At 36.5% G+C, this 25379-nt stretch overlaps 1 protein-coding gene across 4 annotated transcripts in view; it reads right to left on the reverse strand.

The window, feature by feature from the left end:
• Positions 1-1351: 1351 nt before the first annotated feature.
• The window catches only part of LOC126769910 (ecdysone-inducible protein E75), an 83731-nt gene continuing 59703 nt past the window's right edge, over positions 1352-25379 (reverse strand). For 2 of the 4 annotated variants that reach the window (XM_050488884.1, XM_050488885.1), the window contains exons 2-5: positions 12139-12227; positions 6790-6934; positions 3348-3583; positions 1352-3248 (exon numbers count right to left, since the gene is read on the reverse strand). In XM_050488884.1, the coding sequence (XP_050344841.1) occupies positions 1692-3248; positions 3348-3583; positions 6790-6934; positions 12139-12227 (2027 nt within the window). In that variant the 3' untranslated portion in view covers positions 1352-1691. Of the gene's footprint in view, positions 3249-3347; positions 3584-4542; positions 4933-6789; positions 6935-12138; positions 12228-15260; positions 15569-25379 lie in introns of those variants that run through there. The other 2 variants (XM_050488886.1, XM_050488887.1) reach the window with 2 other exon arrangements.

Here is a 25379-nt window from a genome sequence, read left to right on the forward strand (position 1 = left end):
TATTTTCTTGTTTCTTTTGAAATGTATAATAATATAATTCTAAAACGTACATAGCTTACAAATTTTCAGTCTTTAGCATTTTTACTTTGAATATGTAGTTTTTTATGTAAACCATAATATTATAGAATACCTACACGATTGTGGACTTCTTGGAAAACAATAATTGTCCTTATTGTTTTCAACTTATTTTTATCGGTACCTTTGTATAATAAGTAGTAAAAGAGCTTTGGTCATTAGCTTTACACTAAAGACGAATGTCAGCAGACGTGATAGACTGTCAGTAGGCTAGTAGCTGAAGATTTTATTCCTTTAATGTAATGCTTTTTTTAAATGGATAACTTTTACAATTATAATTACTTAAACAAATTCAACTACAGTTACTATAAAAGTATTGAAAAAATCTATTATTTAACTTCTCGCCCATCATTTTTGTTTAATCTATAAATTTCATAATTTTTTAGTATTTTCATTAAGTTATTATTGTATATAAATATACAATTATTGTATACAAAATATTCTTGTTCAATCGTTGGATTCATTGTGAAATAATGTACCATATACTAGTATTGTCAAATATTCAATTGACATATGGCAAATGTTCATATTTTAATTAAAATTGAGAAACAGAACATATTATAAGTATAATAGAATATATTACTGTACTGTACTATAATATGTTTTAAGATTTATATTTATTAGCGGCGTTTACATTGATAACATATGTCATAAGCAGGTTATATAAATGTCTAATAAGTGTTTGAGGAAGTATTTGCAGGCCGCAGCGATGTCACGTGGTGTGCGGAAGAAGGAAGCTCTCTGTAGGGTCACCAAACGCGGCAGCTATTAGGCCTAGAGCGGCCATTGAACTGTTCTTACTATAGTAGTTATAAATTTAGAGCAATTGCGTTAAAATTATTATGATCTCAAGTACGAAGTAAATCGTAAGATACGTTTATTTGTTTTTTTTTTCAATTATCTCAAAGCATATGAATGTTCTTGTAAACATATTACAATTATATAACACGTCGATCTCATCAAATGCATTGAATTTTCGTTATTTAAAAGTTAAGAAGATTTCCTTTCATTATTGTTTTATCTTGATGGAATTATTTTATATAGTAAATGAATATTATTTTACGTAGAAGTAATGCATGAGTGTAGAACCTTTGTTCAATATGGTAGTCGTTTTTACATATTAATTTATATATCTTTTTCGTTTTTATAGCTTTTTTAAGCCATCAATGTAAATAATTCTTGTTTATATATAATATACTTTTTTACTAGTAAATGCAATTAATTAATGTATATTTAATGTCTTTGTTGGAATGAAGAATAAAATAAAATCGACACATAATTTTTACAAGTTTGTTTTATTTTAATTTGACAACCTGTCATTATATTAACAAACAAATGACTGAGCACGCTCACATACGTACATACAATACACTCACAAACACACCACGACCGGTGCTGCATTGCATTATAAATAATTATAATTATATAGTCTTAAATTATTTTTCAGTCTATTGCGCTCTCCTCGTCCGGCACCGGCCACACACGCACGCGTCTTAAACGAATTATCACATATAATATATTAAACCGATTTGCGAACGATTATTAACTACATAGTTTATTCAATTTAAAGTAGGTCGGGGTGGGGTAGCGGAGACGTGTGGCTCCGCGGGCCGGCCTCACGCTTCCAGCATGCGCGGCATGTAAGAGCGCGGAGGCGACGGTGACTTCTTCGACAGGTTAAGAGGCGCGTCCGCGACGTCAACCTGTAGCTCCAGTACTGGCTCAGGCTTTGGTGAGGCTCCGCGATAGCATGTAAGCAATCCACCAGCGCGTAGGGGGCAGCCCTCGCTTACGCCTGTGCCTGTCGTGCCACCGGTAACAACGTCACCGCGTCGCATATATTGCTGAATAATGTCTGTTCTCTTCAGCTGCTCCGGGGTCATACGAGGACCTTCCATCAAACTCTTTGCCAGCACCGAGTGCGTAGAGGAGAGAGAAGCTCGTAACGGCCTTGGCGAATGCGCCGGATGGGCAGGACTGGCGGGGTGCGGATGCTGCGGGGGTTGCGGCGACGGCGTCAGCTGCATTGGTCGCGCTTCAGCTTCGCCAGTATCACGGCGCATAGCACGGAATTTTTTATGACGATTATATGCCTCTTCCATAAGCGAACGCGGACGTGGTGCATCAAATGGACGAATTGGTGGCGCTTCTAATGCGCGCTTTAAAACAGGCATATCGTCCGCGAGTGCAGGTGGCCGTCTGTCTTCCGTATGTTCCTCGAGTGATGACCGCGGACTGGAACAGCCCGAACCGGGGCCGACGATTCTTTCATGTTTCTCATTGCCAGACTCGATTCCAGAATCAGTAGGAGAGTCCAATTTACGATACCGTGGTGGTGGACGTACCGGGGTAACCGTAAGTCCATTATGCGCTAGGTGAGCTACGCCGAGAGCTTCTTCATCGACAGAGCCACGAGAATCGAGCCTTTGGCGTCCAGCTAAGGTTGCGGCCAACAACGGTGTGCCACAGTCACCTACTACTTCACCAGATTCGCTGCTAGATACAGATCCAATAGGACTGCGAGCCGATTCGTCAACGACTGAATCTGCCCAGGAGCACCCTTCTTCATCGCCCCACATTTGTTGTCTTAGTAGTTCCTTATGTTCTGTTCGGAACACGACAAGCTTTTCGGTATGAAGCGTACTTAGTGTACGAAGGTCAGGTAGAGTATCCATTAATTCCCGAAGGAATCCAGGTCTGTCTGGTCTATTTTGAGTAACGACAGTTTGTAGACACGCTTTCAGTCTCGCGTGCATTCTCTCTACTAATTCTATATTACGAAGACCTGGTCGGTCCGGTGTAATTAAAACAATAGCGCAGAAAAGACCGATTTCGGCATCTGTTAAATTCATGGAATTCATGCGTTCTGCAAATTTAAATGTAGAATCTACGAGGAAACGTGCATTGGCTCCACTTTGAATTGAGTCACGTTTCATAAGTTGTCCATTTAAGCATATTATACTATTGAGCGGAGCATCAAACATACAAATAAGCCGCACAAATAGAGCATCGAAAAGTCCACTCTTTAACAAAGTAAACTTGTCATCTTGCGTGAGTAACTGGAATCCAGGTATGAGGCCGGCAAAGTCAATCACACCGCGAATAACGTGGGCAAATCTCTGAGAAAATTCTTTCTCAGACTGCAACTCTGGCGCTGGATTCAGTGGGCAAGCCTACGACAAAAAAAAAGTTATAAATTTTTTTCCATATTTTTTTTTTTATAAAAAATGTAATGTTTTATTGCAAAACGTATTTAAAAAGTTTAAACTCACCAAAGTGGGTTGAGAATAGGTGGGACAATCACGTGCGCGGGCACGCATGGCGGCCACGCGGTCGCGGGTGAACTCGCAGGTATCGAGATGAGCGCGCACCACTCGGGCCAATAATCGCGGGGCGTCATCTAGTTCTGCGGCTGCTGCTTGTTCTTGCGCCCGTGATGAAGAAGATTGTTGCATTGCTGCTAAAATACGCGCTTTTTCGCGTTTCGGAACGCGCCCAAATCGTACAGCTGCAACAAAAGAAATCTCATATTATTATGTATTTCAGTAAACTGAAACTCAATATTCAAAATATTGCCGCAATTCAACTTCTAAATTGTTAAGCAAGGTCACGGCTAGGGTATACACATACAGTGGGACTGCAGCTGTCAGGACATGCGCATAAATACGAGTGCATATAGAGCCATGTGCACGCGCAGCTGACAAAAGAGGGTAAAGTTCATCGGCCGTCGCCACAACGAACAACCCTTGAATTGAAAATATTCCGACTTAACGCACTCGCCTATTGCAATTGAGTAAACTAGTTCGAAAACGAATGACAATGCGCAAACCGCGAGGTCATGTGAAAAAGTGTTACAACTTTCTCGAGCTAGGTATGCTGCAGATCGAAAGGCAGTATGCGTCGGGGGCGGACACGCCGCTTATGGCATTCATGCCCGCGCGCCGGTGAAAGTGTTTGCGCGCTCAGCGCACGATTGAAAACGAAAGCGGAGAGCGCCCTCTCGCCATTTCTCCTGACTTTCCCTGCGCTAAGTGTGTCACGCCATATGCACGACCTATTGTTCGCAGTTGTTGATGCAAATATTTTCCTTTTAAATATTTATTGTTCAAATAATGAGAGTATTACCATACGATATTTGATTATATCCCTTTTTATTATTGAATTGCACTTTATAAATCTATATAGCTAAATATGAATAAATTACCTATACTAAGAAAAATATGTTTTAATAAATTAATAATTTATAAAATGATGATAAATCTAAATGACCTATACTGAAAATGTCACTCAAAATTATTAAAACTAAATATGAACATAATTAGTATTTTTATTATTGTCAATACTTTAAAATAGCAATATCAGATGTTATGAAAACAAAAAAAAGTATCTTCATTTCTTTAATAAATTAACCTATATTAATAAGAGAATTGATTTTTTTATTTAAAAAATAGGTAAAGAAATACATACGAGCATTGTGATATTTCACGACTCCGTTTAGGATCCCTTTAAGAATCGGTAAATCTTCACCCATGTCTGAGACCATATCTGTTTTTCACTAATAACTAAGTAATTCACAGCCAAAGGCCACTAATAAATAAGTTTGGTAACTATAGTTGTTTATAATTAATTTAAGTCAAGTGTCACATAGCACGAAAATAAGACCTAGCACAAGCACTGTAATCCGAATGTGCAGTAGTAATCCAATGTTTTGTTGTTATATTTGTTCACCGCGGTATAGTCAGCGGTTTGCAACGGAACGACCACTGTGAGTGAGCCTCGAGTTCTCGTGGCGAACTGCGGAGCGACGCACTGACATAGCGATAGTAAAGAGGGCTGACGACCGATGCGCGGGCCGGACTCCCTCGCACTGCGCCGCGGCGCGCGCCGCGCCAACCTTGAACTTGAGGAGGGAGGGCGCGCGGTAGGAGGTGGGAGGGGGCCGCCGTCAATAAACTCCGCGCAGGCCCCTGCCCCCGCATATACCTCTCCGCGCGTTCTCACTCCTCACTGATAGTTCTAATTCTACGATCCTAAAACCTATGCTATCATCGATTATCCAATAATTAGATACCCAAAGTATTTGTAATTAAAATTATTATTCGATTCATTTGATATAACCATAGTTTCTTATTTTATTTGTTCATAAGTTTCATTATTATGAAATAAAAAAAATATATTGTAATATATTATATATATATTACATTTTTACTAATAACTAGTAACTTATGATTTTAGCGAATGTTATGTGTGTTTAAACATAATACAAGTATATGTGCTTATAATGTAAATATTTTGTCATATTATTCAAGATTAAATTAAAAGTCCCAAACTGTAGTAGAAGTCGACATTAAGATTATTATAATAACTTCTTTATTTGTGAATATTTGTTTAAATATCAAAAGAGTAAATTATTTCAAATAATAATAATTAAGCAATATATTATTTATATTAGAGATAATATAACAAATTTTCATAACACTTGAACGGAACGGTCTTTTTATTGCGCACAAAGACTAAGTGATTAGCGCCATCTACTATCGAGTGGCGGAACTACATTTTTGACACGTCGATGCCGATACGAACCGAACCTGTTTAAAATTAAAGTAAATAAACAACAGTGCAGTGAGAATATTATTATAAATTAAGTTAACGCGTTTATTATGTTTAATACTTTGGATGCATAACAAATTGTTATTCTTATAAATCTCAATTTATTAGTTTTAACCGTACAAAGTATTTTTAACTTAATAGTAAATACTTTTAAAAGTAAACGTGATTTTTCTCATGAATTTTGGAAATATTTAAAATGAATAAATAACATATAAAGTTTCTACTTATTGTTTTAGTTCATATTATTTTATGTGACATCCATAAGTTGATATTATTGCCGTGTGACACAGTTTCCGAACAGATAGAAAATAGTCATATTTATTATTTAAAACATTAAATTCTAGGTCTATTACGTTGGCGATTTACATGAGAGAAAAAGGTTTGAGGACGATGAACCGCATATTATGAAAGTGAAAACACAAATTTCACTTTCGCGCTTACGAAATGCACCTTTCTCCGCTTTCTCCGTGCGCCGTGCGTTTAGGCTCGAAGTGGCAAGCATAAGCGATGAAATGTCGCAACGAGCGGAGCGGAGCGGCCTGCGGCCGTCGGGCGTCGACCCGCTTAGCGTGCGCTCACCCGCGCTTGCATAACCGACCTCCCACACCGCACACGTCCTCCGGACCCCGCACTCCGTGCCCCTCTGCCCCGCTTGCGGCAACGCGAAATAGGATCTGATCGCGGAGTAGCAATCGCGCCCGTGCTCGCAACTTGCGAGCGCGACCCACTTGGCGCGCTCAGATTTTAGAATAAAATAATGCAATATCGACCTTACTAAGCAAATTGCACATATATATTGTAATGGATTAATTTGGTTGAGCGCATAACGATACAATTTAAATGTATACAGAAAAATATATCTTATATATTATCTTATATATTGATTTATAAAATATACACTTGTTTATTTACGGTATGGAGTAAGATATAAATAAAGTACTATCGATACTTTATACAAAATATTGGTTAAAAAGTAATGAGATGTATTTTATTCCATTGACATTATTAATATAACATATTCGAACATTATCAAAATATTTACTGGAATTTTTTTAATCTTTATTTTTTAACCAATTTTTTAAAAAAATAATTATTAAAACTTACCATCTCTGCTCATTCCGACGGCGATGCATTTTTTCAATCGGCAATATTGGCACCGATTTCTGTTTATTCTTAAGATGGAGCACTGTTGATTTTTAGTGCAGGGCCTATATTGTATCTTCTGTTGTATAGAGCGACGAAAGAAGCCCTGAGGATTACAGCTACAGTTAGAGTCACGTTCGAGATCCGAACTCTCGTCGCTAGAACAGCCAGAGTCACTGGACTCTCGGCGCGCTTCCAGCATGCTCACCAACACCGAATGTCGCTCGCGCAACTCTGCGCCGCAAGCCATGCCGAGCACCATTCACTACCAAGCAACTACCACTCACTCGACACTAGCACCGTCGCGCGTCCTACTCACTAACAACTCAATCGTACGTAAACGCGTCTCGTGACTAAAGTTTGCGATAGTTGCACTGCACCGACACGGATGATGGTCGACAGCGGACTGTGCGGGCGCTGCGGCGTACGGCGCACAGTTACCCGCGCGACCTACTTGCCGGCCGCCGACCCACCCGAGAAAGTGAGAGTGCCTCAGCCCCCGCGCGTCGCCTCAGTCCGATCGCGCTCCTAACGGTCCACGCCGCTCTAGAATGCGCCGCTGCCACTGCACCGGTGCGCCGGATATAGGCCGGGCGCATCCCGGCGGGCGTCGCGGCACGAGGCCGTTCACCCCGGGTCGTCGACCGTTCGATTGCACAACAGCCGTGATCGGCCCCTCTTCGCTCCTCTTACTCCTCGTCGCCCGGGAGCTAGGACACGGGCAGCTCGGGGCGACGACCGGCTCTACGCCCGGTGACGTCAGCTATGCGTCACGGCCTACCTCAATGCGCGCGCGCTCCTTGCACCTAGGGGTGCACCGATCTAATTTAATTTATAGGTCTATGCAACGGATGCATCCAAATCGGTTATATAAATTTTTCACTGCCGTATTTTTAATAGTTATGATATTAGTCAAAATAGTTATCCAAATCCTCCTTTAAAAACAATATTATAATTGCATGATTTTTGGAAGTATCCGAACTAAGGCGTACGATTAATTTATTGTTAGATGATACAGTTTACTACTGTCTAGGTTTAAGTGGCTAGCGGAGGCTGCGATAAGTGTCGGAAAGAGCGGTTTGCGGGGCAAGAGGCGCTCGGGTCGCTGGCCCAATTTCGCGCTGCCATCGATCCATTGTGCGCTGTACGAGTGGCCCATAATTGGTCGCAACGCGGGCAGTGACCGGCTGTACGGTCATTGACTTGCTACTCGAAAACAAAACCTTTTTCGAACGTTCACAACTGGCGTGTATGACTAGAAAGATCTACGACGTCATACTACATACCATAATATTTAAATCTGATGGTACATAACGTTATAACATGATTACCCGATTAAAACGTAGGAGTAAACTACATCAAATAAAAGTAACTGATAAGTTTTTCCCAAAATAATTTATTTATAAGTACACTATTATGAGTATTATGTCATTAATCGTTTAACAATAAGTAAGGCAACATCAAAACAATTAATATTCATTAATATTATCTATTAATCAATCTAAATAAAGTTATTATTTATCAATTATACCCAGATATTAGATATAACGAACTATAACTAAAAATATATTTATATTTCACAAAATTTGTTAAATTTGCTTTATATTTTAATGGTAATGGTATTTAATACAAAAAAACCAATAATCCTAAATTTAAAACTTATGTGATTATATAACGCCTAAAGTATACAATCACATAAGTTATATTATTGAGGTCAGTAAGCGTATTTAGCATTGATTATATTTTTTATAATTTATTATTTATGTATATTTGTAATAATGTTTGTAGTTTATACTATGTCATTATTGTATAAAAATATTATATGTTTCGAGTGTGATATATAATACTATGCAAAAATAGGACAATATTTTCTTAAACACGAAGGAGGTCAAGCAACCTTCGAGATTTTTCGATAGCGACGTTACTCGCACAGCGCTCGTTAATAACTAAAAAATAAATTATACTATGAACGTTACATTGACATACTTATTTACACTTCAATTGCATTATTTAATAATTTATCAGCATTTAGATACCTCAAGTATATTCTACTAATTAACCTTTGCAGAAACGGAAAAAGAGAAATGTTGTTTAAATTTGCCTTTGTCAGAAATTTCAAAACGATATCAAGTAAGAATAGGTGAATTTATTTGACCTATACGTATATACGAATAAAAATAAGTTAGTTTTCCTTCTTCAAGTGTTAAGAAACTACAAGCGGCAGCGAGACGTATTGCGGCTAACGGTGTCGCGGACAATGACTTAACATTGCAAAGAAAACACGCTGACGCATCGACTGCTTGGGTTTCCGAGGAAGCGACCGATGACCGGCCCCGCTTTAGCTAACAGTCCACTACGTGCCCGCCGGTGTGCAGATGTTTACTTGATAACAAAGCCACTGACTCATATCACACTTGTGATTCACTTCCCGTCATATCACAAATCTATATTCGATAAGTAATACTAAGTATCGCTAGACTTGGATATTTTACCCGTACAAACTATTTAAGTCGAAGTATTATGACACTGTGAGAGTAAAAACTATACGAATGTTTTAATCCCAAACACGTTTACCTATTTGAAAATAAAATTACACGGTTTTAATTTAAAGTAACTTGCATATTCTAGAATGTTCTCAATTCGCTTTAGTAATAAAGCTAAGTCGTACTGACAGATCCATGTATTGAAAAGATCGGATTCATTTGTAGAGGTAACCATGTGCCGTGGGATGTGCTTATTAAAAATGAACGGAGTGAGATCAACGAACTTTTAAGCTGACAGTTCAAAAATAATGTGGGTTACGTTCACGTTGCGTACATACATTCGTTGACCGTAAAAGTTCTTACGGCAAGGAGAGGCTGCGGCAGTACGAGAGGCGTGAGGCTCGGGGTCGTCGACCGCGCGCCCTGCACTGCAGATCGGTGCCGAAAAATAAGCGACCCACAACACGATGAAATATGTCGGTCACGACGAACAAAGAACATGCATAGCTATGAAAATATGCGTGTTTGTAATATACGTGTAGGCTATAGCTATCATAGCACTGTGCACAATTAGTAAGAATAAAGAATGGTTACATAAATTGAAGCATGAGTTATGATTTTATTTATATTATTATAATTCATATTATAATATATTTAATTAAAACATTAAAAATATATATTTAAAGTTTAATATATAATTTTAATGTTTAACAAGTATTTTAAGAAATATCTCGATGTATGCTATGTTTAATACAAAGACAAGACGTACGACTATTTTATAATTATCCGATCGACGAATAAAAGTATTAAATAATAAGGTAACTATGGCGTTTAAGCTAGATTAAAATATAAAATAAACGTGCTATAGTAATAAGCTAGAGTTCGATGACATCTGTGCGTATGGACACGCGCCACGCTCGTAGTAGACCGTAAAAACCATTCATTCACGATTTTCGTTCGCAGTTGAATATGTGAGGCCGCTTTGTTACTGTTCAATACAACGCCATCGCGCGGCGAATAGCCGAACTATAGTTTCGGAATTTATATCTCTGCCACTAGTTGGCGCTAGAATTATTTCATATCAACAACTATGAACATTTTTGTCCAATAACATTTTAACAAATATAAATATATAGAGCGTTTTAGGAGTGACGGTAGACTAAGTAAACAAAGTTCTGGTCTGTTTGAATATAAACAAATCCGTTCGTTAGTTTTGTGTAGCTAAAAAAATTGCCAAAAATTTGAGACGTTTAAATAGAATATGTTTTTTAATTCTATTTAAAATTTATAAAGTAAAAAAACAATATAGTCGTGATTTTATAAAAGAAATATTGATAAGGAATATGTCTTTTCACGTCTCGTCATCTATAGAGTATAGTTATAAAGTTCATTTCGACTACAATGGTCCAGACGACCGCGATCCACAAGGACACACTTTGTCCCGCGCTTTACCGACACAACTTGTAATTTATAACCGGTTTTATTATACACTTGCACTTCTATTCCCGTCTTCCTCGAATCGCTTTCACGTTCATACATTTGACCTTTAACCGGTCGCGACTTGAACGGTAGTCGCAACTATTATGTTACGATTTATAATGCAATTAAGTTTAAAATCAATACATATTTTCAATGCGATTTAAAATAGACATAAATACACGAAACAAAATATCATTCATGGTATATCATAATATATAAATTATATATGTCAACTTAATCGACGTTATACTTTTGTACACGATTGCACTTTTTGTTAAAACTTCAGACAGTTTAAGTGCACTTAATAAAACTAATTCAGGAAATCTCCTATTTGGAGACAAAAAGCTCAAGATATGCGGGTGTCTGCCGCATTCAATGGCCTTAAATTTTAAATAAAAATTTTCTCGATAAACCTCTGTAAAACCACTTAATGTATGTGACGTACATTTTATATGTACATCGACTTAGAAGTAAAGGAAGCCGGTTAACCTTTTATATATTTGGATTGACCTCGACCCCTTTGCAAAAAATACAAAGTGGAGCAGTTTATAACGAAACATTTGAAAAGCGGACCAGTTCCCGTGTGATTGTTACAAACGGTCGAGCAGGTATCGACAACAAAAATAAGATTTTTAAAATGAGGGCGCAAGGGACTGACCGCTGAACCGAGGCCAGCAGGTACCTCACGGACCCATCGACCCCAAAACATGTAAATAATTCACCTACGTTCCCTTATTATTATCTAACTCAAGTACATATTTGAATTAATAAGCCCTTAAGTATGTACTTAATACGTTTTGGATTGTACAGATGACAAAAATAAACTGGCGAAGAATCGTATATTAATGCATCAAAAATATCACGGTCGAACTTTGTTATCTGTAGAGATTGTCTTCCGTGTAAGGCAACCTTGCCGTTGATATTCTAGGACATTGAGACACTTCCAGTTGTAGCGCTTATATACAAATGGCATATGATTTATAAATGAATATAGCTTGAACCAGTTCATATATATGTACGTAAGTAGAAGTAGGCGGTTTATTTAATTAATGTTAAATATTCGAGGAGGGTAGTTATTTATAATTGAACGTAATTATCTTTTTAAAGTGTTTTTAGACTATCCGCTATCTCATGATAACTGTCGTTAGTAACGTGTATATCAGAAAATATATGTTCTTGACAGATTTTCACTAATTAAACTATTATAAATATATTGTGGTAAGTGAATGGTACACGAATATGGCGACGCTAATCAATCCTATTGGTTTTGGTGAGGATGCTGAAATGCGACGATAATTCACATTTTTAATTAATTGAATCATAATAATAAATAGAAAATATTATTTACCTTGCAGCCCTCACAGGAATGCACGCCGTAATGAAACCCACTCGCCTTATCTCCGCAGACTCGGCACAACACCGTGGTACCATCGAACTCTGTAACAAATGAGAAAACACTTTGAGGGACGTTTTTGGTTGTAAATTTCTCACGTAATTATGACGTAAGTTTTTTTTATTTGAACGGCGTAAAAGCTTAAAGTAGACAGTTTAAATTCGATAACAAATAACGTAAAACATGGGTCCATAAACAAAGCAACATACTTATTTTTTAAACAAAAATAAAATTTTGTGATTATTATAGATGAGTAATTAGTGTACGTTACGTAAGGTGCATACACACGTATTCGTACGTCGCTAATAAAGCAAGTGACGCAAGCGCATCATGTTGCGTGCGTTGGTGACACTGAATAGTTATTTTAGAAAGCGCTAAGTCTCTCCACTGCACTTGAGGGAAGTCGTTGACCCTTACATTACGAGTCTACAATCACATTCTTCCTGGCTCTAAGAACTTTTTATAATTTGGTTAACATTAATTAATTACACTTGATACGTTCTTATCAGAAGCGTATCAATAAGATCATTATTCTTCTTATATAATTAAAAAATACATTAAGTAAACGATAATATGACTAAAAAATTTAAAATGGGTAAATGTTTAATGACAGAAACGATTTGTTATTAGGGCAGTGTTAGATAAGATGGCGGATGGGTGTATCGTGCATGACGTTCATAGGTCGTTGATGGCGGGAACTCGGCCGGGAACGGGTTTGAGCGTTTGGTGCCTCCGATTGCTCTCACTTTCCCTCGACTATATTTGTTTATTTGTTAAGGGAGCGTACCGGCCTTTAGGAAGAAACTTTCTATTTCAGGCGTCAACCACTTGCGTCGGGTCGACGTTCGGCGCAGTCGCTTTCTATGGTGTTACTTTCTTTTTTTAGTGGCAGTGAACGGACGCCTCCGACTGAATATTTCGGCTTCATATCTTGCGTTTGAGTGGGTTGCGTCACAGCGCAGGGATCGATGAGAACGCATTAGATAGTTAGATAGCTCTCTATTTAGTGCAAGCAATTCATGCTCGTGCATCCATTTTTTTGCGTGTGATGCAACTCGAGCGTTTTTCTGCTGAGCGTGTGTGAGAGTAGCTCGTTCGTTACGTCAATTAAAGTAGCGAGGAAAGTGCGCTAGAAAGTGTTGGCTCCACGTAACGCAGTGATGGCACCCAAGCGTGCAAGTGTAAGCGAAGAGTGGGCCGCGTGATGCGTCCTGCTCCGCGCACCGGTCTCTGCGGATCGGTGTCAGGGCGATGTTTGTTTGTAAATAATTAGATCACCACATCTCATAATCACGTACGACACGTTGTTTCTTATTCGGATAACACGTTTGTCCTATTCATTATAATTTGTCTATTCAGATATTAAAAATTACTACATTAATAATACCATTTGAAGAATTCTTATTTTTGCACGTACTTTAATGTATTATAAAATTTTGTACGATTTTGTATTCGATAAGAAAGTTATACAAATAACATTTTTTAGAAAACTTATATTTAATTTGATACCTATATTTATTCATATAAAAATAGTAATTATTGAATTAATTAAGGTAAGCATTTAATACAAACAACAGCTTTAATTTATTGCATTAAAATCTGATTATAAACTTTCGCAGGCGACTAGAAATATTTGATATTTCAAACGTTATATATAAAAGAAAAGTTATAATGACAAGGTGGAATGAACTAGAGAAACAAGTCTCGAGAGAAAAGTAAAAGTGGTAGCTACAGTGAGGCGGAAGCTAGCATTACATTTATCCCGCCGGCGGCGCACCGTTCGACTAATGTATTATCTTCATTTTTTTTAATAACAATCGAAATGATATCAACAACAAATCGTACAATTGATAGGATGGATAATGAATATAAAGGGTTTTAACTTCCCAGGCGTAACGATTAACTCTTTTATTGTTATTAACTTTCAAAAGTATTAAATTAATCAATAAAAATCGATAAGATCATTAGGAATCCAACGCAAATCTATAGAGTAGGCTCCCCGTGGATGTATTGAGCCCCATCGATTCGCACAGAGGGCGAAACGGCATTATTCTTTGAAGTGCTGTATATATTTCGCACAATGATTTTTTTAATTGTTTTTGTCAAGCCCTGCAGCGGCTATTCTCAACAATCAATCCATCAAACTTTCGTTCTGCAACAGGCTCTAGGAAATAATAGCTAAAGGTACATTCATACCCGTTCTTTTTAACAATTATGAGACTATTAATCAAAAAGAGTTGAGAAGAAAAAAATCACTGTTAAATCGCGTGTGACATCTTTATAATATTAACAATTATTAATGTTAACGGTGTATAATCGTTTGTGTTGTTGTGCCGATTATTACATAACGTAAACCTACATCATTATACCGGGAAACATATTACATGTAGGTTTTGTTTACATTTCGAGTAACATTATTTTGCCAAAATAAAACTTGTATATCAGCGTAACTTTAACTTTCTTTTTAAATGCTTTTCATTTGAGACTTTTTTTCAGATCGTATTAATGTTAAAATTGTTCATAAATAATTACATAACATATATTTTTTAATAAAATAATTCAGTAGTGAAAGTCGTTTTCGATTAAAAAAATGATTCTTCATATTTTCAATTTCCAGTTACAACATTGTAATAAGACTATCAACTATGTCGTTATGAGCTATGTTTATAGACGTAACAAGCATAGCAAAGTTGTATTTTTGTTTTTTTTTTTTTTGAAATTGTTAAATAGGCGGCGAATATTAGACACATTATTCTTTATAATAAATTCAACAACAATACGTCTTGTGGTAATTTTTTGGAGTTTTCTTTAATTTGATTTTAAATATAATAAAATATAAAGCAAATAATAACAAAGTTAGAGTATATAGCTTAAATTTTTTTAAATAAACACAATACATATTATTATTTTTTGATAATCATTGTCTGTACCATAATAATTCTTGTTACAATTTTCAGTAAAATCGATAATATTGTGCAAGTTATCTTTTTAATTGAAATTCTAAGTGAATCTCATGTATTCTTGGCGGGAGCCAAACGTAAACAAACTGTTGATATGATCGTCTGTTCATTTCCTACCTATATGCAGTTCTGGTTCTCGCTCCTTGGGAGCTGAACTCATCACATTGTCGGCTGCTGTTGGCGCATCATAACGCCCATAGCTGCTGTCCGGAGACATCACTAATAGTCATACGATTAAAACTAAACAAAAATAATTTACAGTCCCTTCACACTGCACTACACGAAAGCCACATTTGAAACCGTAAACATATAACGTAAGTCCAGATCACTGTAACGAAGAATATAGGATAGGAGTGCATAAACCGAAATGCGCGCTCGGCACGTCGCGAAGGATGAAGGTCGCTAGTCTAATGAAACTGCCACTGCACGCGTTGCGTGCGTCTCACTCGAGCTCGAACGACGAACTGAGCTGGGCCGCGCGCACTTCTGTTCGTTACCGTGCGAGTCTCCCCTTAAGAGTGAAAGTCTGCAAAATGATCAGCGCTCGGTGCGATACAATCGCTTCGACTATGTAGCGGACACCGCCGAACGAAAATAGCCTTTATCAACATACGAAGCCTGTCAGTCTGTCTTTCGAAGCGAGCCTCGGCGCGCTTCGAACTCCGGTCTCCGAGGTCATTGCCGCGTTGTCAGTAGACCAATCGCGAGCGCGCGCAGACTTGCGCGGCGAGCTATTGGAGGGTCTCAAGCCCCGTTTCCCGCTACCCGCACCGCGCGATCGAGTTCGAAGACCTGAACCTTGCGGGCGCACCGCGGCCAAGGTCGCGCGAGAGCGGTGCGGACTGAGAGCGCAGTCGAACGTTCGAGTGGGACGCAGCTGCGGCCGTGCCGGTTGCGTCACACTACTAAAATATTTTTGGTGATGGAACGCGAGTGAACTTGAACACGAAATCGAGCTAATGGATGGCGAGTGCTGTGTAGGTCGCCGCGTGACGGGGTGACCCGCTGCCGCCTCGGCCCGCTTGCCTCCTAGCCTAGCACAGTGTTCGCTTCCTGGAACCTCTTTAACTTTCAACCGTATTATTTAACCAACCGTATAATTTGATGTAACATCAACATTTCATTCCAAAACAATACTGACACTTTAGTAAACAATGATTGTCTTCTACCGGTGATGGAGGCGAATATTGCTGAAGCCTCGTAGTACATTATAAAATATACACTCCACACAATACACAAAAATTAAATAAGTGGGCTTATTACACTGACAAATATTAAATTAAAAATAGATAATATTTCATAATTATATAGGAGACTAGCTAACCCGTGCCCACTTCGTTGGACTGTAAACATTTTTACTTGTGATCGATTAGCCGAACATTAATTGTCTCACGTATTTGATATTTTGAATTATCTCTTAAACTATGCAACCAAAAAACAAACTGTAAAAAACGAATTTTATACAAATAAAATTTCCTTGGTAATAAAGCAATTTCTTTCTAAATAAATTAACATGTTGTATATGAAAGAAACGTTCTAATAGAAATATCACTCAATAGATTACAATTCGGTGGCTTTTCAATACCTACGTCGTATTATCTCTTTAACCATTCGTCCAAATTATATGTAGTAAAAGGGGAAAAGTCTTTTGTTATAAGCACTTGAGGCGATAAGTTTACTTATTTTGATAATAATTTAAAATTGTTTATAATATGACCAATAAAAATGACCTAACGTATGAAATTTTTTTTTAATTTAAAAAACTACTTTTTGTGGCTTAAATATAAAAGTTAAACATATGCTGTCGCTGTCTTTTTTATAGGCATTATCAAGCTCCAAAACTTTTCTCTAGAACTCAATCATATATCTTCGACCGTTTTTTCTCCAACTTTGCAAATCCCACTACCACGAAAACGTCTTTTCATTTTTCGGGTTAATAAATAGCCTATGACACTCACAAATAATGTGGCTTTCTATTGGTGATCAAATGGCAATGGTGGCAAAATCGGTTCAGTAGATCCAGAGATTACCCCCTACAACCTCACAAACTTTACCTCTTTATGATATTACTATAGATATAGATATACATACTAACTACAGATTAAAAAATGCGTTAAATGTACCCAATGAATGTTAGACGTTCTCAACATAATTATTATCGATTATGTATTTGTTTATACTCATAATGAACTTATTAAATTTTTAGGGTAACTGGAGGTGCAGAATTGTAACAAAAAAAAACTGTATTTTCAACACGTAGCCTTATTGATAAACAAGTTTCTATATCTGATAGGTATATAGATGATTTAATTTTATATAACGTCCTCAACGCTACATATCAGGAATATTTCGACCTTAAATTATTTATCGTAGAGTTGTAATTGCCTTGCGAGTAAAGTTATTTATGTAAGATAAAGACGAGTGGCGGTGGGCGTCAGAACGGGTGAACGACCTGGAAATTTTGGCGCAGGCCGGTCAAGGCCAACTCCTACGCAGGCGCTTTAAGACACTACACTGATCTGGTCTGAATCTGAAAATTTATTTTCACTTTGTAGGCAATGCCATTTGTGAGTGAATAAAATATATGTTTTCTTGTCAATTTTTTTATGTGACAGACACCTCCAGGTTGAATACATTGAAAATGAAGAATGTTTGCTAAACATAATTCGTGTTCGGAATTTGCATTGTTTTTCTTATTTTCTGTTTTATTGGAGGTTTTTGGATTGGGGAGTATACTATATATAAAACATTTTATTTATGGGCATTAAGTGGTTACTCTCCCATTGCAATGACAAATACTTCATCTGTTAAGGAGATTCATTCATTGGAGTAAATCTATTGTTATTTGCGAGTTGACGGACAATTTGGATTTTCTTCCGGACGGAGAAAAGTTGCATCTATTTTCTAGATGGAACCGAAACCGATATCGAACCTAGAATTTTCGACAGAAAACGGCCGAAACCGTCATTTTGGCCATTCACGATACTAGACTATATATATAGAAGACAACAGAAAGCAAAGATCTATAGACAAGATAGAACACAATTTGGAGCTATCATCAACAAACTAACTGTTGTTGTTTGGTGATAATTTGTGACAAATGTAAAACTAAGTAATTAATTGCTCAATTTTCATCTGCAATTTTTATATATAATCTCTCTGCATTGTATGTACATGGATTATTACTGTAATAATATATACATATAGATACTTGTTGATACAATTTTGTTAGTATTGATTTTAGATTAAAAAAGTTAGAACTGTAACATAGCATAACTATAACTTTATCAGATGCTCAGTCGATAAAAACTTTTGCAAAACGCATAAAAGGGTTGCGTTCACCCGACATCTGATTGAAAGGTGCGCTTATAGGTTTTTATTTATATTTTTTGCCAAAATTATTTCGCTTCAATACTTTCCCTTTAAAGTTTGACAAAAGAGCTGCTTTTTATAGGTTTCGCATATATCCTCCCACGTGATGGGTGCTTGGAGAATTGCAATAAGATAAATAAGGTTTTTTGTCAACAAGCTCTTACGTGGTTACAAACTTAAATATATATCCGAAAAATTAAACCTGATGTACAATGTTGAAATATTGGTATTTCATTTTTTTATTTTATACATTGCATTTTCTATTAACTCACATATATATAAACGAAACTATATATATATCTTTTAATGCGACAATTACTTCCCGCTACAATTAAACCGGATTCTAATTAATACTATCTAAGAGCGCTAAGGTAATTTATAGTTTATTGAATAATTTTATTGGATAACTAATCTCTTATACGTAGCGTGCATCGTTTCAGCTACCTTAATATTCGGTGTAATTTTGATCATTTACATAACAGCAATTATAGACATGTAAAAATAATAAGTTTTATATTTAATAGTTTAAAACTTTTTTTTCAAAGTCAATCTAAAATGCTAATGATATTTTTTGTAAACATTACAAACGAATAAATAAACAATGTAACAACAATGCCATATGTGCACTTCGAATATATGTGTAAAAGTGAATGGGTGCCCAATTTTTTTACTTCCTTCCGTTGCCCTCACTTTTTAATATCGGGACGCGAATATCAAATTACGCGGTAGATTGTACAATGCATTTAATAGAGAAACATTTTAGATTCAGTTATTTAGTACGTAGAGTTTCAAATTGCTTGTCGTTTTAAAATACAAGCTGGTGCCTGTCGGTAGCCACATGTATTAGTTGGCATTGTTCATCATGACCACAGCCGATGCAGAGCCGATTCACTTTTAACGATCTTGATAGATCGGACGCACTTTTTACATTTACAAAAAAATGAACGACTACCATATTGTTTGCAATTTACGGCTTCCGTTTTTTCTATGTCCGGATCAGTAATGGATGTATCTTTTTTATAGTTATTAGTTTCTAAAAGAACACATACTTTATAAATATCTCAAATGTTAAAATAGCTCAAATTGAATAGAGATACTCAATGTTATTATAACACATAATTGAAAAACTTATTATTATTGCTATAACAATGTCGAATTTGATGTTCTCAAACAGCTTGTTAACGCAGTCGCCCTTTGAAATGTCGAATGAAACAATTGTGGTTCTGGACGGCCTTCTTCAGACCAAGGACACGATGACAATGGGGGCGGGATACCCGGCGCCCGGCCGCACCGGACAAACAGGTCCGTGTATATTATACTGTGTATTTTACACAACCCATAAAATAGCAATTAAGTCGTTTAGCATCGTAGTAGTTTACAAAGTTTTCTGTTTTAGTTTCTAGAAGCAAGCCTAGTATAGACGAGGTAGGAATTTTTTTTTATAATAATACAAGTTAGTCTATATTCCTAATAAAAAAAAAACGAAGTAACTTTCTATGTTGTAATATGTTAAGAATTCTTTAATCTAATGGTCACGTGGAATTGGGTAAATACTTTCAATATAAAAACTCAATAAGTTGTAATTGGACGATGGCTGTAGTGCATTTGAAGAATTTGCAATAAGTTAGTAAATCACGTGGTGCCTCGTCGACAGTCCGCGGCCGCGTGTCGGTTGGTGTGCCGAATGTTTGCGGTGCGGACGAGTGGCTCGGTCAAGGCCTCGCTGAGACAAGCGGTTATCCGATCCGATGCGCACTCGAAATACGAACCCGAAAGTGTTGTGTTTTTATATAAAACTAAAACAAAGTATGAGATCACTTGTCACTAAATAATAAGTAAATGATACATGGGTTGTATGATAATATGCATAGTCAGTTGAAAGTTACGCGGATTGTTCATTTATTATTTAATGAACTCGTTTTTAGAAAAGATCTTATTCAATTGACATTGAACGTGCACAAATATTTGGGAGCGACGACGAGTACCGAGCTTCAGCGAGTTTTTCCGAAGCAGTGCGAGGTCAGCCAGAGTCAATTACCCCGAGTTGCTGTTGCGCCGTTGATGATGACACTGCGCTTGCACACCATATTTTACGATCATATGTCGTTTAAATAGAGTATTTTCATGTTATTTAATATTCAAATATTAACGAATCAGGTAATTTTGTTGTCTTGTGACTTTTATTTTGTAATAACACATAATCATGTACTCAATAAAAGTGGTCTTCCAATTCATGACTGTAATGAATAATTTTACTGATTATTAAATATGTCGTATTATATACAGTATAGTATATACAGCAATTAGCAACGAATACGTTGCTCTGATACATCACGACAGTGGACATTGGTGACTAATTGGCGCGGCGAGTGTTGATGTGACGTGAGTTGATGTGTTAATATTATTAGAATAAATAAGCAAGCATGACATACAGGCCGTGTGATCCGGACGCGTTCAATCGTTCCGACCTCGGCCGATTCGGCAACCCGTGCCAAGGCCAAGGTCAATTCGTCGGGTGCGCTCAATTAATAGCTACATGACTCCACGACGGACATTGGGGCCCCGCGCCCCGAGTTGTTCGTACACTAGAGTCATGCACTTGCATATAGAAATCTTGTGTGAAACACTGCAGCTACATTCTTATTTCAATGTTTCAATGTATTAATTTGTGATTCTTCTACACGATATCAAGAAAACATCATTAGCTGCATAAAATATCATCAAAAAATAAAGGATGCGTAAAACATATTACAGTTTATTACTTACAATATATTAGCATGATGTTATAAAATATATATAAGATAATCATATATATACTTAAATTCTTGGTAACAAATTATATTTACATCAAGGAGCCAACAGTGTAGACAGACCGACAAACGAAACATAAATTCTAACGTAATCGACCTTCAGATGTCAACAGAAACTTATTGATAATTATTTCTGCCTACAATAGGAAAATAAGGGATTAATGTGTTTTCGGCAAATAAAATTTATATAATTACATAACTATTTAATATTTTAAAAACACATAAGGGATTTTTTTTAATGACTTGATGATTTATACACTTTGTCTACCTTTAGATGATCAAACGTGAATTGATATAATTGTTTATTGCAGATAGTTATTAAGTCAAATTTATTAAATAAATAAACTAAATGAAGAAAACACTACTTAAATGATGACAAAATTAAAAATATTAAGAATTTTAATACTTTTTCATAACAGAATAAAATCTAGTCAGATTTCCTGGTGCAAATATAGGAACGTGTCAATGTCACATAGCACCAAATTAACCGCAATGTCGGTATCGTCAAGGCGAAATCAACATGAGGAAGCATTCACAGTAATGTTAGCAGGGTTTCATGTAATAATACATTATTTACAGCGAATAAATACAATGTATAAAATAGTATATACGCTGCATAAACTGTAAAATGTAATTACCATATGCCTGATACGAAAAAATGTGCAAAATAAATAAAATGTTAACTGAATTACGTTTGAGGAAGTATCCAGAATGCTAGAAACTTAATTAAAAATGCAAGTAGTTCCTTTCTCTCGTACTCATACATCGTTTTGCGTGCAATTTACCTTGATATTTACTTCGAAGTCCGAAGTAAGACTTCCTGCTCGTGATAAAGGACGACTAGGTATAAAACATAGAAATAAACTTATTGTTGTCAACAACAAAGTTTAACAAAAAAGTAAATTTGAATAATTAGTCAAAGATTAAATGGAATGTTTTATATAAATTCTTTAGAGCGAAAGAAAATAAAACACCGGCAAGGTAACTGGACCATTGAAATCGGCTCTACACTCGGGAATTTAGAATTAAGACTGAGTACGATATAACAATAATACAAGATGTAATAGCATGTAAACGTTAGAGCTGCGAGGCGGTGTATGTAATCAGAGCGGCGCGGGCGCGAGCTGGTTGATGATGCACTCTGTTGTATAATGCGCCAGCGCAGTGTGCGCGTTACGTTGCATTACTTACTACTACACAACAGGGACGAGTATGAGGAAGTTTATCGTGTTTTCTTTTCCTACTGTTACATTTACTTGGTCTCATTAGCCAGATAACAACAAGTGATCGCGGCACAGTTTAGTGTCATATATTATGTTTTAAAATTAAATGAAGATTTTTCTTAGTTCTCTTTTGTGAAAAGATTTTAGTAATTATTTGTTATTTGAATGATCTCTAATAATAAAATGATAATTCTTAATAGCCCATAATACATCTTTGTCTTGGTTTTTGGCAAAAGACACACATACGCGAAAAAACCAAATACATTTTGATCAGTGTTTTTAAAAAACAATTTCTGTTTTTTGTATCCAACATTTTCTCACTTGGATTGTTTATTTGAAAGTTAACTACCGAGATCTTAAATGTATTTTCAGAATTAGGAGATAATCATTAGACTGACGGCAGATAAGGTAGGCGCGGGGAGAGGGGCCACATGAGCTTCGTGAGGCTGTGGAGCGGAATATTGCGCAGCATTCGCTTCTGAAAACGTGTCCGAAGAAAGTTCACGGCCGCGCGTTGACGCCACCACCTGCCGCCTCCCGCACTCCGCTCCCCGCCTCCGCTTCCGCACCCGCGTCACCTTCCGTGCTCTCACCTCGCCCACACTGATAAACTCAAGTCCCCCTGTCCTTTATTGCTAACACTATAAAAGTTTTCAGTAGGCTTTATTAATACGAATACTATGTATTTATTAAATGTCTGCTAAGAAATGTAGAATATGAATTTCATACACCTAATGACGTTAAATATAATCATATGGAATTTAATCGCTCAAAAGGTCATCTCTTCTTTACTAAAATAATATTAATTAAAATAAAAATATATTTTATTTTAAAGGCATCACTGTAATGCGAGCTGTATCTCTGGTTGGAATAAATTTCCTTGAATAATTTTTTTTGGTTGGCGGGATTTAGTTATAAGTGCGCAGTTTCCGGGGCTGGAGCAATGGTTTGTGAGGAGATAATCGCGAGGAGGTCGTGGCGAGGGGCGAGTACCTACCATGGCCTTGGCGCGTTCGTTGGCCGCGCGGCGCGTGTAGAACCGCGATAATTTCGGCGGTTGCGCGCTGAAGTCTACTGACCCCGTCGTTGTTTGCGACGCAAATGTTCCTTGACTTTATTTAAATCACATATTCTACCTTCCCCCTAGGTATTATGGAACGTGACGCATGTACAAGTACTATTTTTTTTTAATATATCGTTAAATGAAATAATTCGTATACTCTCAATTTATTAACATTAAAATTAATAACAAGTATTTTTATAATAGTTAAAGACATGCAAGCAATAGACAAATTCAAATCTACTTAAAATAATGTGTAAAAAACAAATTGCTGCAACAATTATAAGTGCTCAATAGATTGCAAAGTGCATTTTTATCCATGCAATCAACAACATTATTATTTGAACTTCGAGTGCATATTGCGAGACAAGAGAAAGTAATATGTAATATCTATAGGTAGCTCGACTTTCATTTCATCACAAACCGGTTTGTATCACTTTTTTCTACCGCATGATGCCCCCACTCTGATGCAATGTGTGTAAAGTCACTTCCTCTAAATCTTAGGAGTTACAAGTTATATGCTAATAAACTTTACTAAAAAATCATGCGCAACTATTATATTGTAACGAGCCAAATCATAGATTAATATTTATTAAAATTTTATGTGAGTCCATAGGAACTTACACGAAAATGACGTCTTACTTTCTGGTCTAACTTTGAAGTATAATTATTGTAAATCATAAACATGACCATGAAAAAATTTGAAAATAACAGATTGTTCTGCATATAGATGTTAGTACAGCGTTGCTATAAAATGTGTATAAATATACCCCTATATATCCATATATATTATTAATTTTTATATAATATATCACATTGATAAATTTACTTTGTTCCTAAGTTTTACTATAACTCCTATGAGGCTAATATCTAATTCTGTAGATGCGACTTCCAACGACAACATTCTGAGACGAAATTTAAATAATGTTTATTTGATTACGTTAAGTTTAGATTGAAATCTATAGTCCCTAAAATTAGACCTGTGAGTAATTTGCTAAGGATCAGATTAATTTGTAATCTGTAATTATATGACCAGCGCTAAGTATTATTTATCCAAAACTTATCCTTAAGAAAGCAATGGAAAGTATTTAAATTGCTATCATTAAAGTTATTGATAAAAAAAGTTTAACAATAAAGCAGTCGTTAAACCTTAAATAATTTATATGATTAAATAACATACGGTTGAACGTTTAATAAGTATAGCCTCGGTTATTTTTGGGTGGTTTCGATTTTTGGCAATCGGTAATTGTTCGTGGCTCGCTTACTATTGTGTGTACTTCCTCGTTTTCCAGCTGGCGGTGAAACGTCGCCGCCTCCTGGTATCTTGTTGTTAGTAAAAGTGGAAAGGTACACGAAAGTTTTTTGCATTTCGTATTTCTACAATGTCGGGGCGGAAAGATATTTTATTGTACGCGTGTATGCGTACATGTGCACATGTTTACGCGTGCCATGTCTCCAGAAAAGTAAAAGGCACACATATGGTCGATCGAAATTCTTACCCTATAATCTTATCACGAGTAATATTTGAGGAGTTATTTAACAACAGTTGCTGTCTTATGTTATGTAAGAGAGAATAGTGGCAAAGAATTTTCTATAGTTACGGAGTGGGGACGGTAATAACTAGTGGTGTCGGCGACCGCGCGCGCGTGCACTCAACTCCGCGAGTGCGTGTAACGGTTCCCACCGTGTCTGTACCACATTGCCATCGTTCGATAAATAAATAATTTCGATTCTAAAAAAATATGTAAATCTTGATGAAAACCATTAAATA

The sequence above is a fragment of the Nymphalis io genome, chromosome 8 (assembly GCF_905147045.1).
Source record: "Nymphalis io chromosome 8, ilAglIoxx1.1, whole genome shotgun sequence".
Classification (NCBI taxonomy): domain Eukaryota; kingdom Metazoa; phylum Arthropoda; class Insecta; order Lepidoptera; family Nymphalidae; genus Nymphalis; species Nymphalis io.